Genomic DNA, 17,118 nt, shown 5'->3' with positions numbered 1-17,118 from the left:
GTACCACCACTTAATATTATTTTTACTCCTGTAATAATGCTCAGTCAAGGTACTAGTACATCACTTTCTACTCATGTACTAGTACTTCACTGTAGTACATTTCAGAGGTTCGTAATTTCTACCGTTTTATATCTGAGGTACATATAATACCTCATACTATACTACATCTCAGACACATAGCACTTCTTACTGTATTACATCTCAGAGGTACATATACTACTTAGTAAATCTCAGGGGTACTTACAGTACTTGTTGCTGTATTATATATCAGGTACATATAGTACTCATAGGTACTAGGTGTTGGTGCAGAATGAAGACAGGGGAGCTCCAGCGTTTAGTCGGGGCCACGTAGACTTTATTAGGTATTTCATGTGTTAGATTGGTCCAACAGGAAATAGAAAATCCTTCACATTGGACTGAAGTCTAACTGGGCGGCTTTAGGACGGATTCTGATTGGTTACAGTGAGCGAGGGTATGGTTGGGTGAGTGGGGGGGTGAGGAGAGGTGTGTCACAGGTTAGAGGTTACAGTGACCGTTCACTTCTGATCTGGTATGATGTCATCGATGCTCTCTCCGGCCTCCAGGCGTTTCTCCATGTCCACCAGCAGGTTGACACCATCCACCACCATCTGCACCAGCTCCACCTCGGAAAAGCCCAGACGGTCAGCGTTGGAAATATCGAAGACTCCACCCACCGCCGCTGTGTCCACGCCCCCTGAGAGACAGACAAGTGATGTCACAGGTATGTCTTCAGTTCATCAGGGAGAAGCCTCTTCAGGCTTCGTGATGTCCACTGTGTCCCCACCTGTCTGTCTGTACCTGTCCCCCCAACTGTCTTTACCTGTCTCCCCACCTGTCTGTCTTTACCTGTCTCTCAACCCATCTGTACCTGTCTCTCAGCCTGTCCGTCTGTACCTGTCCCCCCAACTGTCTTTACCTGTCTCCCCACCTGTCTGTACCTGTCTCTCAGCCTGTCTGTCTGTACCTGTCCCCCCAACTGTCTTTACCTGTCTCCCCACCTGTCTGTCTTTACCTGTCTCTCAACCCATCTGTACATGTCTCTCAGCCTGTCCGTCTGTACCTGTCCCCCCACCTGTCTGTACCTGTCTCCCCACCTGTCTGTTTTTACCTGTCTCTCAACCCCTCAACCCATCTGTACCTGTCTCTCAGCCTGTCCGTCTGTACCTGTCCCCCCAACTGTCTTTACCTGTCTCCCCACCTGTCTGTACCTGTCTCTCAGCCTGTCTGTCTGTACCTGTCCCCCCAACTGTCTTTACCTGTCTCCCCACCTGTCTGTACCTGTCTCTCAGCCTGTCTGTCTGTACCTGTCCCCCCAACTGTCTTTACCTGTCTCTCCACCCGTCTGTCTGTACCTGTCTCTCAACCTGTCTGTCTGTACCTGTCTCTCCACCTGTCTGTCTGTACCTGTCTCCCCACCTGTCTGTCTGTACCTGTCTCTCCACCTGTCTGTCTGTACCTGTCTCCCCACCTGTCTGTGAGCTTACCTGTGCCCCTCTTCTGCAGCCTCAGCCTCTTCAGGATCTCTCCGAACTTCTCGTGCTTGCTGACGTTGGGCAGCTTGACATGGACTCCGGCCCTCAGTCCCGTCCCCAGGTTGGACGGACAGGTGAGGACGTAGCCCAGGTGTTCGTTCCACATGAACTCGTGACCTCGTTCCTTAAACAAGCCCTCAATCTGCCGGAGAGAGAGAGAGGGAGAGGGTGGTCAGGTGAGGAGCACCGGTGATGTCATTGGTGTAGAACGAGGGAAGTGGGCGTGCAGGTGTCCACCTTGGTGAGTCCGGTGCAGAAGCGGTTGAAGACCTCCTTCATGTTTCCTCCTTTCTGCATGCTGATGACCCGCAGGTGATCCTCCTCGTTCACCCAAACCAGGAAGGTCTTGTTGTCGTTGTGCCTGTAGGTGAAAGATGGAGGTTAGTTACACTGAGACAGGAAGTGAGTCACCTGTCCAGGTGTCTTTGGTACTGACCAGATGCCGCGGCCGTCGGGCCAGTCGCGGGCCATGCCAGAGGCTAGCAGCAGGGGGGAGACGGGCTTATCAAACAGGAAGTGGTCATCGATCAGCTGCTGCTGCTCCTCCTCTGTCATGTTCTTCAGAGCGTAGTACTTCCCCTTTAAGTCCCCATCCAGCACATCCAGACCTGCAGGGGTTAGAGGTCACGGGTGGAGCTCAGGTGAGTCCATGTGCTCAACAGTCACCTTTTCAAATTAAGGTTCAGACATTTACTGAAGTACGACTCTTCAGACCAAGCAAAGCAGGTCAGCTCAACGTGATGAAGACACCCAGCAGATTAATATCAATGTGGCTTTATGATAAATAATATAAACACTATGAATGTTATTATGCATTTTTATAAATGTGAAGCGCAGGCGAAGAGAGAGCTCGTCTCAGCGGGTTCAGGCCGGTTGTCTTTGTTATGAAGAGTTATGCAACACTTTGATCTGCTCAGTGACAATCACTGATGCCTCTAAATACAGAGCACATCTTGATAAGAGATGGATTATCCGCCTAATTCATCACGTCATCACAGAACTGATCCAGAGTCAGTTCTGCTAACTCAAAGTCAGCTTATTGGCTTTCTGCTGTAGCTTCCAACGTCACATAATAACTAAGAGTGAGAAGAGTGACCACGTGTGACAAGTGACACGAACGAGAAGAGAGCAAAGAAACGAGTTAGAAGAGCAACACAAGCAAAGAGGGACCTCGAATACATTACAAAATGTATGTAGTAAATGTATGTATATATATATATATATACATATATGTGTATATAACCTGTGTATATACATATGTAGTAAATGTGTATATATATATATGTGTATATCTCATTTTCTAGCTGATGAGGGAAGTGATGTCATACTTTCCAAGGACAGGTTCTCGATGGCGCGGCGTTCTCCTCGGCTGCAGTGAGGAGGCAGACAGAAGCCCCGGATGCTCCGACCTGTCCGGACACGAGAGCTCAGGACGTAGTCTGGATCCAGATCATCTCCTCCCTTAAACAAAGGGATGCAGAAGAACTAGTTCATGCATTTGTTACTTCTAGACTGGATTACTGTAATTCTTTGTTACCAGGCTGCTCTTGTAAATCTCTTAAACCTCTCCAGCTGATTCAGAATGCTGCAGCACGTGTATTAACAAGAACTAAGAAATGGGATCATATAACTCCTGTGTTAACTTCTCTGAACTCCCTGTTTAAATCAAGAATAGAATTGAAGGTACTTCTCCTCACCTACAAGGCACTTAAAAGGTTCCTCTTAGGGCTGGCTCAGGTGAGCCTGGACCAGCCCTTGGTTAAGCTGCTATAGGCCTGGAATGCTGGAGGACTTCTGAGGACACTGAGCTCCTCCCTCCTATAATTATACACATCTTAATCATTTACATCTCTAGCAGCTGGTCCTGCTGCTGCTATCATTGTTATTATTGATAATAATCACGTTATTTATTATCATAAACCAACATTACAGACTTTGCTTCTTTTCCAAAGTAGTTGGGCTTTCCCTCCCCACAGGTTTCTGTGGGTGGTGGTTACATCTGATTGTGTCTATCTGATGGAGGTTCTATATCTGAAGGCGGTTCTATATCTGAAGGAGGTTCTATATCTGAAGGCGGTTCTATATCTAATAGAGGTTCTACATCTGAAGGAGGTTCTATATCTGAAGAAGGTTCTACATCTGATGGAGGTTCTATATCTGATGGAGGTTCTATATCTAATGGAGGTTCTATATCTGATGGAGGTTCTATATCTGAAGGCAGTTCTACATCTGATGGAGGTTCTATATCTAATGGAGGTTCTACATCTGATGGAGGTTCTATATCTGATGGAGGTTCTATATCTAATGGAGGTTCTATATCTGATGGAGGTTCTATATCTGAAGGCAGTTCTACATCTGATGGAGGTTCTATATCTAATGGAGGTTCTATATCTGATGGAGGTTCTATATCTAATGGAGGTTCTACATCTGAGGGAGGTTCTATATCTGATGGAGGTTCTATATCTGGAGGAGGTTCTACATCTGAAGGAGGTTCTATATCTAATGGAGGTTCTATATCTGATGGAGGTTCTATATCTGAAGGAGGTTCTACATCTGATGGAGGTTCTATATCTAATGGAGGTTCTATATCTGATGGAGGTTCTATATCTGAAGGAGGTTCTATATCTGAAGGAGTTTCTATATCTGATGGAGGTTCTATATCTGAAGGTGGTTCTATATCTGAAGGAGGTTCTATATCTGATGGAGGTTCTATATCTGGAGGAGGTTCTACATCTGATGGAGGTTCTATATCTGAAGGAGGTTCTATATCTGAAGGAGGTTCTATATCTGATGGAGGTTCTACATCTGAAGGAGGTTCTATATCTGGAGGAGGTTCTACATCTGAAGGAGGTTCTATATCTGGAGGAGGTTCTATATCTGGAGGAGGTTCTACATCTGAAGGAGGTTCTATATCTGATGGAGGTTGTCGATGCAGTGTACTCCTACTAATATTTGTATCATGTCTGTTATTTTTATAAAGTCTCTAAACACAACTGAACCTTGTTGGTTCCGGACGGTTTGTTGTTGTTTACCTGCAGGTTCTCAGGGTTCAGGTCAGTCTTGTGTTTGTCCGATGGTTTGTATCCTCCGTGACGGTCTTCAATCACCGGGTCCAGCAGCTCTTTGAAGACCTCGTATGTCTCCTCGTCTCCAGCGACGCAGCCCACCGTCATGATGAACGGGTGACCTGCAGGAAACAAAATGCACCAACTTTCTGACTCCTGGTGCATTGTGGGGGAACTCAAATGGACCAGAATGATGCGGTGGAAGTAGACTTTTAGGTTTCGTGTAAATTGTGCTGGTAGTTTTTACATTTGCTATCTGCTTAACAATTGTATTTATTTTTAGTGTGTTGCTAATTTAATGGATTGGGTTGGAAGCAAAGGATCTAGAGATCAGACAGGAAGTTCTCACAACGTCCTTGTGGGGTATTAAACAAGCAGAAATTAACCTGGTTTCTTGAGTTAATCCAATTAACAAGCAGCTAAAGATCTCTGCATGAAGGTGACCCACAAACCACCAGGAGCTACCTGCTTCAACGGGTTGTCGAGTTTCGTTAAGGGATTATCTGGTGAAGTTGAGGGGTTACCAGGTAGCTTCTAAGCTAGCCCAGGATGCTACCTGGCTCAGACAGGAGAACTTGGTACCTGGGTTGTCGATGCCGGTCTGAATGATGTCGTCCAGAGTAAAGCCGCTGGGCGTCTCCTTGTCTCTCAGGTGTTCGTACATCTCAGGTGTGAGCACCTTGGCCATGTGGTTGTTGTGCTGGCTGAGGTCGGGGTACTCCTGCTCCGACGAGTACTTCATCTTCAGCTTGTTGTGGGTATTTCCGAAAGGCATGATGACCTCTGACCTGGTAACAAATAAGCTTCTGATGTAACATTTGTGTTTTAAGAGTTATTTTCTCTTCTCACATCAATTCTTAAATAAGTCACCTAATATTAGTGATCCTTGTATATTATTCATATTTATGTCATTGAATTAACATAAAGGAAATAGGCGGCTTGTCGTTATTGTGACGTGACATCCGTTGTGTCTTGTGAACATACGAGGGTTCAAAGGATGGCAGATGTGTAACTATTAAGCCCTCTGAAGATAATTTGTAATTTTGCACTTTACAAAATGAATAGAATAGAGAATTATTTGTTAAATCTAAATAAAATATAATAGAAACCAAACTATTGTATTTTCAAACAGCAAAACGCTGTATTACTACTCAATATCTAAACATGATTACAAATACTGCTATTTATAATAATATTACCAACAATCTCATTTTCCATTGTGATATTATATATAAATGTATATATATATGTGTGTGTGTGTGTGTGTGTGTGTGTGTGTGCGTGCATGTGCATGCGTGTGCGCGGGCTGGTGTACGTAGTTAATCTTCACCATATTGTGGTCCCTGAAATGATCCTGGATCGGATTTTATGGTCCAGACCAGCTGCATCATAAGGTCATGTGACTCATCCGAACCTCTGCAGGGGTCTGACCCGGTTCGGGCCGGCCTGGATCAGGGCGGGTCGAGCCGGTCTGGGAGGCCGCAGAGTGACGCAGCTCCAATCCGCCGTTAACCCCTCAGACTCCGGTCACCTTCAACCGGTGCTGCGCGCACTGAGCGGCACGTGACCCGGGCTCGTGCTCATTAAGCCGGAATCATCTCGTTTAAGTTGGAAATCGAGCCGATGATACAATTAAAGATGATACAAGTTTGAGGTAGAAGATTTAATGTTGAAGTTGAACATTTTATTCAAAGCTGCACATTGAAGCATCAAAATATCTTAACGAATCTGTTGATATTTGAATTTTAAACTACAGCACGCGACGTGGAGGAGCTGTGACTGCGCAGCACCTGCAGACGGGCTGCAAGGTCGTTTGGATGCAGAGCGACAGACGGGCCGCAGTGAGACAGACAGACAGGCGGGCTCTGTGCAGCTCAGCAGCAGACAGACAGACAGACAGACAGTCCGGTCTTTGTTCCGGGGACCCTGCAGCATTCGGACACCTTCTGCATGTGTGATGCCCGCTTAGCGCGAGCCTCTTCCTCGCTGAGGAGCCAATAACTGGGAGCATTGATGAGTTGATCAGCTGTGATTGGTCAGTGTGAGAGGTGTTCTTACCTGTTAGTTCAGTTTGTGGTGAAGTGGTCTCAAGCGGATCCGATGCTGCTGCTGCGGATTAAAGATGCGCTCAGCCTTTTATACCCGCCCCCTATTCCTGATTGGCTCCTATTTACAGTTCATTCATTCCATTGGAGGGAGATCGCTCTGGAGGTCACGTGGTCTCTCTCTCTCTCTCTCTCTCTCTCTGCAGCTTCAGATCAAAAGTGTCTCTGAACAACTAACCACAGACAGTCTAGTGTCTGATAACAGGAGAACATTATGGTGTCTTTGGTTAGTTAAAGTAGGAAGGTCTAGTGTCTATGTTTAGTTCAGGTGGCTGTGTAGGTCAACCTCAACAAACCACGCCCACTTTATGTGGCGCAATCACAGATTATGTGATGAGGTGTGGAAGAGGAAGAGGAAGTTGAGGAGGAAGAAGGAGGAGGAGGAGGAGGAGGGGTTGTCCGGTGGTGACAAAGCACTCTCTCCTGCAGCTTTAAATTATTACTCACCTTCAGGAGACCGTGTGTGTGTGTGTGTGTGTGTGTGTGTGTATTGTCATGTATATATTTATATAAATTGAAGGTGATCATGATGAGACATATTTTAGTTATGGAGATGAACTGGATCTAGCTTTGGGATCAATTGGTTTAGGTGAGTCAAACACACACACACACACACGCATATCTATATATATGTGTGTGTGTGTGTGTGTGTGTGTGTGTGTGTAAGTGAATAACTGAGCAGTAACAACGTGATGAGAGCTGAATACAAACCAGATACACCACCCCTCCCCCATCCTCCATCAGCATGTACAGCGGCTGCATCCAAGCTCCTCCATCTTCCTCATGTCTGTCATTTCATCTCGACTGAACAGTCAGACCTGTAATCTCCCAGTATGAGAACCCTGTATCTTCCCAGTATGAGAACCCTGTATCTTCCCAGTATGAGAACCCTGTATCTTCCCAGTATGAGAACCCTGTATCTTCCCAGTATGAGAACCCTGTATCTTCCCAGTATGAGAACCCTGTATCTTCCCAGTATGAGAACCCTGTATCTTCCCAGTATGAGAACCCTGTATCTTCCCAGTATGAGAACCCTGTATCTTCCCAGTATGAGAACCCTGTATCTTCCCAGTATGAGAACCCTGTATCTTCCCAGTATGAGAACCCTGTATCTTCCCAGTATGAGAACCCTGTATCTTCCCAGTATGAGAACCCTGTATCTTCCCAGTATGAGAACCCTGTATCTCCCAGTATGAGCCCTGTATCTCCCAGTATGGTTAATGGCATCAGCTAAATGACATGTGATGTAATGTTAAGAAAACGTACTTCAGCAGCAATGACGTCAGCTCCACCTTCTCCTGCCTGCAGCCAATCAGGAGCCTCCTCAGCCTTTTAGTATTGAGGTTGTTAACAGGATGGTGTGGTTCACGAGTCACTGAATGCCTCACAGAACCTGAACACAACACACGAATGAGTGATGCTTGTTGTTTAAGGGAAAAATTACTACAACCAACCTGTCATCTTTCTGTTTGACAAGCAGCGTCCAATCCTGTGATCTAAATCAAGTCAGTGGGCGGGGCTTCATTTTAAATGTATCCCAATTTCGTTCATAATATTTAAATAATGAAACATAAAATAATTATTTTCATTTAGTGGTCATAGTGATATTATAATTGAAAAACATTTATATTATAATAACTAAAAATATATATTTAATTGTAAATATTAAGACACATTTTTTGGTAGGGGAAAAAGCCTCGTAAATATTTATAATACAAAACCAATATTTTAAATGTATTACTTGAAGGTAAATTCAATAAACGATGAAATCAATAATCCTAAAGTTATTATTATTATTATATTATAAATATATTTTAGATTTTGTGGATCTGAATTTTAAATAAAGTTTGTGTGTCTGAACAAAGCAACTTACTGTCTCGTCGTTCGTGTGGCCGGTCGAGCCCATAGATATATAAATATATATATATATATGTAAATAAAGGCCTTTATACCTATATAAAGGCCTTTATATGGATATAAAGGCCTTTATACCTCTCTCCGAGACGCGTTACCAGGCAACAAGCAGCCGGCGGCCATGACTGCTTTGTTCTTCAGGGGGCTGAGAGCTGAGAAGAGGTTCCTTTGGTTTCTAGTTTCCAAAGAAGAGTTAAGAATCTCATCGTTTCCAAAACATTGAACACTTTCTGCTGTTTACACATTTTTATATAAACTGTATTTCGGATAAATACGAGTTTTACAGTTACATTACATGTCATTTAACTGAGGCTTTACAATAAGTGCATTTCAACCATAAGGAAACAAACTCAGATGAACAGAAGCAAGAAAGTGAAATTTCATCATATTAGCCGAGGAACAACTTGCAATAGATAAGAGCCATTATTATTATTATTATAAGTACAATCTAAGTGCTACAGTTTGTTAGTGTTTTAGTTTTAGTAATGAATCATTTGGGGGCAGAAAAATTGATGTAACTGCCTTCAATGCAGAGAGTCAACTCAACATGAACTGATGAAAAAACTAAAACATAAATGAGATTCAGAGCAGTTCACTGAATATTTAATATTAAATAAAATATTAATTATACTTTGGTTGCACAGATGGAGACAAGCCGTAAAAACGCGTTGACTTGACCCAAACTGTGTCGACAACGACATCTATTTGCACCATTGGCACTTTGCACTATCACATCAGTGTTGTCTTTTTGTACAGTTTATGTTCACATATATCCTTTTGCAGAGGTGTGGACTCGAGTCATGTGACTTGGACTCGAGTCAGACTCGAGTCATGAATTTGATGACTTGAGACTCGACTCGACAAAACGTACAAAGACTTGCAACTCGACTTGGACTTGAACACCGATGACTCGTGACTTGACTTGGACTCGAGCCTTTTGACTCGAGAAGACTTGCTACTTCCCATGAAAACTGGGGGAAAACATTTTCACACCACCGCGCCGCTCTGTTTATCTGCATCTGTCAAAAAAATATGCGCCACCTGTATGCAGAGAGCGCTGCCTGCACGACATCCAATCACTGCAGTGCATTTGACCGTATTATTAAAGTTATTAGTTAATCAGTTATGCAGATGTTGCATGTGTTCACGTTATGCACTGTTACCAGCTGTAGTTACGCGAGACAACCCGAGTTTTGGGGGGCCGTGTATGCGGAAGTGTTCGTTCGGCGTGGTGACGGCCAACAGTGACCGAAGTTGAGTTGTTTTATATAAATAAATGCAGCGGAGTTGCAAGCCAGTCATCGCCTCCTTATTTACGCTGCAGCATTGGGGTGAGCGTTACAGTACTATAACACAGTCACAGTCGATCCACCGTTACCCTTCGTAGTCTAGGTCTGTGAGGCAGCGCACCATCACCCAGGGTTCCCCGTCCCCACTATAATAAAATGACTCGAAATGACTCGAAACTAAAATGGTACGACTTGTGACTCGACTTGAGACTTGTTGGCTGTGACTTGTGACTCGACTTGGGACTTGCTTCGTCTTTGACTCGACTTGACTCGGGACTCGAGGGCAATGACTTGAGACTTGCTTGTGACTTGCCTAACAGTGACTTGTTCCCACCTCTGTCCTTTTGTGATATACATATCACTGTACACTGTTGGGCTGCTTCTGGTCCCCTGTGACCTTTGTCGCCTCCTGCTGGTGGCAGCACTGCAACTACACCAACAGCCACATTACATTTCATCACATGTCATTTAGCTGATGCTTTTATCCAAAGCGACTAATAATAACTGCATTTCAAAATGACCATAACAAATAAGCTGATGTACAACTTGTTATAGATAAGATCCATTATGAGTCCAGTTTAAGGTCTACAGTGTGTTAGTGTTTAGTCTGAAGAGGTGTGTCTTTAGTCTAAAGATGTGAAGGCTCTCTGTGGTCCTGATGTCATCACAGAGCTCCTTCCACCATCTAGGAGCAGGACAGCAAAGAGTGGAGATCTAGTCCAGTGTTTTGCTCTCAATGAGCTAGCCAGCTAGTCACAGAGGGCCCAGGTTATCAGGCTGATGGCCACATGACACCCCCCCCCCTCCCAATCCTACACATGAAAAAGCAACATCAATAATAACAAGCATCTAAATGTTGGTATTTCGATTTTTATATAAGAAGACAAATCACAACATAAATACCTACATGTTGATAAACCTGCCATCAAATGACTTGTGTTCATGTATGCAAAAAAAAACTTTAAAATAATCACAGTTTAGTTTACTGTGGAACATACGCTAGCTGTTTCTATACACGTCCAGGCTTAATGCTAAGCTAAGCTAACCATTTATATAGAGATAATCCAAATATTGGACTGTTCCTTTAAGAAGAGTACCTTCTGCTGGATGCTGATAGGCTGGATGTCTGATTCATTATCATAATATCCTGATTCAGTTGTATGAACTAAAAAAAAAACATATTGTATTTGAACAAAGTATTATATTTGAGGTGCACTCAAACTCTGGATAGGATGACAGAGCAAAGAGACCACTAGCAGGTTGAGACCACACCCACCTCAAATAGGCCACGCCCCATGACTAACTTTAAGCCTCAATTAAGATAATCAGCCCTTTAGTTGTTGTGAAGAGGTGTGTTAGCTTCAGGGACCATGTTTAGGAGGAGACTGTAAACGTGTTCCCTTCACCATAGACCTCTATGATAACCATCTAGTGGATAGTTCAAGGAACTGCCCTTTTTTGGTCCTTTGGCTTCATTTCTCAGTGTTTCTCGTTTTTATTTTATTTTAGGCCAACCATCCTTTCACAGAGGAGGATGATGAACGTCATTGATCCACATCAGGTTTTAGTAGGACATTCATCAGCTCGGATTCTAATGTTTGCATTCTAACACGCTAAACTGTAGCGTTTAGCTCCAATGCCAGGTCACGGAGCTTCTAACATGACATGTAAACCCTTGAGCTGGCAGAAAGGCTGTAAACATAACGTGCTAGCAGCATAAAAACCATGAGATACTTAGTCACACAAAGATGTTATAACTTCCATCAGAAGGCCACAAATCTGCCGAACGTTTGACAAACTTCACAAACTGAAGGCGTTGAATACTGAATGTGGGAGGAACCGATTACGGATCCTCCTCAGAGCTTCCTGTTGTTGAGACCCGAGTACGAGTTCTCAGGAAGCATCAACAGAGCTAGAGGTTCTGAACCTGTTCAGCTTGGTCCCGGATCTTCTAGAGGTCGATGGCTCCTCTGGATGTTAGCCAGTAACAGGGGTACAGACACGGCGGGACAGCACCTCCTGCTCGACAATGGCAGTCGGGACGTTGATGTTCGGGTCATTGTCCACCTGGTAACACTTTCCCATGTTTTTGATGATGTTAAAGTTGGAACGGGCTGTTTCCGCCAGGCTGTTTTCCAGAATCCAACCGTCAACCTCTGACTCAGGATCGCCCAGGTGGAGAACATTCTCCATGGTTGTCTGCAGGTAACGGACTCCTGTCAGAACCAGCAGCTGGTAGGAGAAGAACATGGAGTCTAGTGAAATGAGTGCGACCACATCTTAATGTGATGGGTGAGACGGGTTAGAGGGTAAGACAGGATAGGAGGGTGAGATGGGTCAGACGGTTCAGAAAGGTTAAAAGAGTCAGACGGGTCAGATGGGCCCCTCCAATGTGGATGTGGATCTGGTGGGTGAGTGTGTCGGAACCTCAAAGAGCCAGATGAGGAGAACGGTGAGGCCAATGGACTGCATGAGGCCTGTGTAGTGGTCCAACAGCGCCTGTCGGCAGCCCCTCCTCCACAGGTTCAACTGCTGGCTCCGCTGGTCGTAGTTGAAGTGAATCGACCTGTCGCTGACCTTCTGCTGGATGCAGGGCCGGGGGGACAAGGTACTGCAGCAGCTGAAGGGAACGCCATCCATCAGGTACTTCCCCTCCACATTACTCCTCAGGCGGCTGTAAGGAGAGCAGGGAGTCAGAAACTACTGCTAGGACTACTGCTAGTACTGATGGAATCTACCTTCAGCCAAAACACCTCCAGAGAATCCACCGAAACGAACAACCGGGTCCTACCAGAACTGAGTTGTTCTTTTGGGTTCTGGAGATCTTTAGACTCCTTTCAGGTACAATGGAATCCACCAGAATCCAGCCAGGTCTTCTAGAGTCTATGAAGGTTTGAATGACATCAGCTTTAGACCAGATTTCTAGGGTATGTTCTGGTTCCTGTTTCTTTGTTACATGAGTCAAACAGTTTGGGTTGAACTACATTCATGCTGAGTGAAACTATTTGTACCTGGAATTCATCTACCTTTTTTTTAAACTTTGAATGAGCTCCAGATTCATTCTGAACTGATCATTAAAACTCTCAACTAAAACCGCAAAAAATCACTGAAATCCTCATCTTGGTTCATACAAATCTCCACCAGAAACGCATGGAATCCAGTAGATTTACTGATATCAACAGAGATTGAGATCTCAAGAGAATTACTCCACCACGCTGCTGCTGGTCATGTCCAGGTAGCGGTTGCTGATCCACTGGACATGGAACCAGTCCCGGTACCCAGAGATCCCGCAGCACTGGAACTGGATCTGCAGAAGGTCCAGGGTCTTCTTCAGGTAGCAGCGCCCGGGCGTGTCCGTGTCCTTGTAGTAGCGCATGGCGTTTCTCAGGCCCCCCGACAGTGACTCCTCAAGCTGGCTGCGGACGCTGTAGCACGTGAGCGCCCCCCAGAGGATGCAGGAGGTGAAGAAGAAGGTGCAAACAATGTATGGCATCATCACCAGCTTCCAGCGAAGAAACTTGTTGGTGTCGGTGCAGTCCAGGCAGATCTTCCCGCCCAAGAAGTTGATGCAGCAGGCTGCCAGGCCGGTGGTGATCAGCATATGTGGCACGTGGAGGATCCCTTCTGACATCAATTCTTGCCATTTCTGGATCTCCACTTTGAGGAAAAGGCCCAGGCCGAACAGAATGGCTCCTGTCAGCACCGAGATCCAGTTGAGCAGCCAGAGCACCTCGGCGAGCTTCTCTCTCTCCGACTTGGTGAAGCTCAGTTTCCCCACCGCCATGTCTGCCCGGTTCTTACGTCTCACGTTGGCAAAAACATGGTGGACAACCGGACCTCCTCATGGTTCTGTACTGCTTACGACCACCAGGTATTGCATTCAGAACATGTCAGCTGTCAACGTTGTCTCTGTGGCTAAATAACTTCCAGCTGGCTTTGTTCGTGAACATGTTAGAAACCTTTGGTCCATTAATTAGTCATTAACCATCTTGACTGAAGCTGTAACAATTACACTGAAGAACAATCAAATCAGAAAATGTCTTAAATGAGTCACTTCAAACATATTCCCCCAAAAGTCAGTCTGAAACCTTTGGTTTCTAAAAGAATGAAAGCTTCTAAAGCGATGAAGTTTCAGTCGTTATTTTTGGCCAGATGGTTTTGGTCTGTACAAACCTGATGGGTTTGCTCCTGGTTCTGACAAACAAAATGGTGCCAAGCGTAGACTCAAGTCATAGTCCTGTGAGGTGTTCTGGGTTCTTTGTTCTGGGTTCAAATTTTAGGGATCAATGTTCTGGATTGTGGTTTTCAGTGTTCATGGTTCTGAGTTGAGGGTTCAGTGTTCTGGGTTCTGGGTTTAGGGTTAAATGTTCAAAGAAGGAGATGCTCTCTGAGCGTCATAAGGAGCTTAGCAAGGTATTTTAGGTTCTCTTCAACTGCAGTCAACGACAGGATGTGATCACTGCAGGAAGAAGGAACAAAGGTTAACAAAACTGTTGGAACTAGAGAGTCTGAAACTGATTCAAGGAGCCACTTATTTATCAGATAATCAATAACAATCATATACACATGTTGATCAGAATCTGAGAAGGCTGTAAATCAATCGCAGAGGATCATCTCTCCTGATCTAGCTTTGATCAGGTGATAATGTGTGTTCATAATGAACTGCAGTTATAAGCGTTCACAAACACCACGTTAATCAATACATTGGTGTTTACAAGTGTTTACTGATCATAAGTAAACTCATCAATGAAATGAAGGGAGCGACAAAGCCAATCAGGAGACTGCTGACAGAAGACAGGAGACAGCATAGAGGAGACCGAAGACTGAAGGAGAGAAGACAGAACTACAGAAGACAGAACTACAGAAGACAGAAGGACACTGAAGACTCATGGACAAAGGACAGAGGCCAGAGGTTTACCTGAAGACAGATTGACCAGCGGTGTCCTTCCTCCAATCCAACCGTCTTCTTCCTCACTTCTGAGACAAACTGAAACAAATATTGCTACTGAGAAACTGAGTTTAGAAGCTCTGTTAACCTTCGTTAATCTGCTTACAGCTAATCAGCCTACTCTCCAACCCCCCCTCCCCCTTTGACCAGCTGGAACGTCGTGGGACGGACATCCATCACAGAGTCTGCTCGTGTGTTTATATTTTTATATGTGTAGATGCATTTATATATGTATATACAAACAATGTTTTTATTGCAAGTTAACCCAGTTACTTTTTATAAATTATTATAGTGGGAGTCTGTAGCTCTCTGGCTCTGATGCACATACAGACACACCATGTGAGGAGGGATGGTAATCACTAATCAGTGTTGGCTTTGGGAGGGGCGTCATCCTGTGTCACCCAATCAGAGCCCGGATACAGACGGCTTTCCAAGCTCGCATGCGGGTAGAGACAAAGAGAAAGAAGTTTTCATTTTAAATCTCTTCCAGAAGGAGTTGATGGAACCAAAGTTACTGATAATTAAAGTTATTGATATCCACTACTGTCATGATATGTGAGAACAATCTGCTCGTGATTGTAATGCTGCTTTAACACCAACAGCGAAGACAATTATTTGCCTTGCTTCTATGCAAAGTCAAAGCACAGATGCGGACATGTGCAAACAACACTAATTTAAACGGACGGCGCGAATAACGCAATTGATCATATTTGCCTGACACTGTCATGCAAAAGCCAATTAGCGTTTAGATTCTCTGCTCGTTATCGCTGGCGCTCAGCTGCAAAACATCAATGTATCTCATGAAAAGGAGACAGATGGACAGACGCTCCACTAGTGTTAATTTCGTCGACAAAAACTATGCAGAAAAATGTTCATTAACAACCTTTTTCCCATGACTAAGACGTGACGAATACGGATCTTAAAAAATTAAAACTATGACTAAATATATTCTAACTTTTGTTAACGAGACAAGACGAAAATGTTGGTGGTGACGAAGTCACAATATTTGACACTGAAACTGACATCATCCAATGGGGATGGTGGCACATGGAGTGCGCTTGGATCCGCGGTTAAAATCCTGCCCCATGTGCCTGTTGAGTGTCCCTGAGCAAGACACCTAACCCATAATTGCTCCCCAGGCAAAAATGTAATGACATGTAATGTCATGTAATCCACAAACCCAGATCGCTCGGGCACTGTGGGGGCAGCGGTGGTTTAGCTCAGCTGTCTCAGTTTAGCTAACGTTAGCAGGCTAAAGACAAGGAACCAAGAGACCGATGTGCGTGGAGACGAAGACCCGTTTAACAGCTCAGGGCCAGCAGAGATGTTCACGTGGACCTGGCTGCTCCGTCTTCTGGTGACGGAAGTCAGCCTTTGGAGACACGAGCACTTCAACCAGTTCATGCGACACATCTCGAGAAGACGACCTAGAGTCATGAAACCAAAAAATAAAGTGGCGAAAAAGAGAAAGAAAAGACTGTTCAATAAAAAGTAGGTGTCCTACTCCAGCCCAAAAAAGAACGTATTGCATCGATTGTAGAATGTTAAGGTCTCTTTTGTTGGGACAAGCAATTTCTCAGTGGAAACAATGAAGGACCATGATGTGTCTGTTGGTCGTGTCAGAAGCATCACGAGTAAACAGACAAAGACACAAAGAGTTGCGTTTAGGTCTCTTGTCCTCATGAAGTCAGCGGAGCTTCACACTCTTGTAAATGTGTTTAAGTGCCTTACAAATAAATGCTACTTGTTAAAAGCCAAATCCTTTCTGTAAATGGAATGATTTTTCACATGTCATTTATATTAGCTCACACAAACACTTCCCTCTATCAAATTCATAGAACCCACTGTGGCCCTGTGGTCAAAAAGTTTGCCCCCCCATAGACCGATCCTAGGAAGGAGATCTAATGGACAACTTAAGTACTGCAGTGAGACTGTTATGCAGCTGTAGACACAACACATGGGTCCCTGGGCCTGAGAAGAGTTTAATGTGGCTATTTACTAATAGACTAAAACTAGACTCAAATGTAATTAGTTTTCGTCGAATAAAACTAAGAAGGAGTAAAATGACTAAATGTGACTAAAACTAAGATGCATTTTCATCTAAAGATTAAGACCAAAACAAAAATAGCTGCCAAAATTCACGCTGCACTCCAGAGCTGAGATTGAATGCCTTCAAGTTGGTGTCCAACTAAGAGATTCCCATCAGAGCCAACAAGTCATCAAACTGGCCTCTGGTTGGACTGA

The 17,118-nt window shown here is 44.5% G+C and overlaps 2 protein-coding genes across 2 annotated transcripts; both read right to left on the bottom strand.

Annotated features, from left to right (window-relative positions):
- Positions 1–333: 333 nt before the first annotated feature.
- ckbb (creatine kinase, brain b) lies at positions 334–6,832 on the bottom strand. Its single transcript, XM_037449006.2, has 8 exons — positions 6,677–6,832; positions 5,201–5,406; positions 4,586–4,740; positions 2,882–3,014; positions 1,990–2,161; positions 1,791–1,914; positions 1,506–1,695; positions 334–715 (listed from the first exon to the last, which is right to left on the bottom strand). Exons 2-8 carry the CDS (start codon positions 5,391–5,393, stop codon positions 537–539), a joined length of 1,146 nt encoding a protein of 381 aa, XP_037304903.1. The 5' UTR covers positions 5,394–5,406; positions 6,677–6,832; the 3' UTR covers positions 334–536.
- Positions 6,833–10,787: 3,955 nt separating this feature from the next.
- Positions 10,788–13,766, bottom strand: LOC119194706 (photoreceptor outer segment membrane glycoprotein 2-like). The gene is made up of 3 exons (XM_037449007.2): positions 13,133–13,766; positions 12,354–12,600; positions 10,788–12,158 (listed from the first exon to the last, which is right to left on the bottom strand). The coding sequence occupies exons 1-3, from the start codon at positions 13,708–13,710 to the stop codon at positions 11,904–11,906; spliced, it is 1,080 nt and encodes a 359-aa protein (XP_037304904.1). The 5' UTR covers positions 13,711–13,766; the 3' UTR covers positions 10,788–11,903.
- Positions 13,767–17,118: the final 3,352 nt, after the last annotated feature.

This window comes from Pungitius pungitius, chromosome 20 (assembly GCF_949316345.1).
Source record: "Pungitius pungitius chromosome 20, fPunPun2.1, whole genome shotgun sequence".
Taxonomy (NCBI): domain Eukaryota; kingdom Metazoa; phylum Chordata; class Actinopteri; order Perciformes; family Gasterosteidae; genus Pungitius; species Pungitius pungitius.
Note: the sequence above shows the minus strand (reverse complement) of the source record. Positions and strands in the feature narration are given on the sequence as shown.

What these genes read in the sequence shown, in the direction of transcription:
- ckbb (XM_037449006.2), bottom strand. Translation starts at nt 5,393, where the DNA reads ATGCCTTTCGGAAATACCCACAACAAGCTGAAGATGAAGTACTCGTCG. An exon ending in GACCGGCATCGACAACCCAG is followed by an intron (nt 4,741 to 5,200) that starts GTACCAAGTTCT and finishes TGTTTCCTGCAG; the next exon opens with GTCACCCGTTCATCATGACG. An exon ending in TCTGCACCGGACTCACCAAG is followed by an intron (nt 1,696 to 1,790) that starts GTGGACACCTGC and finishes TCTCTCCGGCAG; the next exon opens with ATTGAGGGCTTGTTTAAGGA.
- LOC119194706 (XM_037449007.2), bottom strand. Translation starts at nt 13,710, where the DNA reads ATGGCGGTGGGGAAACTGAGCTTCACCAAGTCGGAGAGAGAGAAGCTC. An exon ending in ACCAGCAGCAGCGTGGTGGA is followed by an intron (nt 12,601 to 13,132) that starts GTAATTCTCTTG and finishes CTCTCCTTACAG; the next exon opens with CCGCCTGAGGAGTAATGTGG. An exon ending in TCCTCATCTGGCTCTTTGAG is followed by an intron (nt 12,159 to 12,353) that starts GTTCCGACACAC and finishes TTCTCCTACCAG; the next exon opens with CTGCTGGTTCTGACAGGAGT.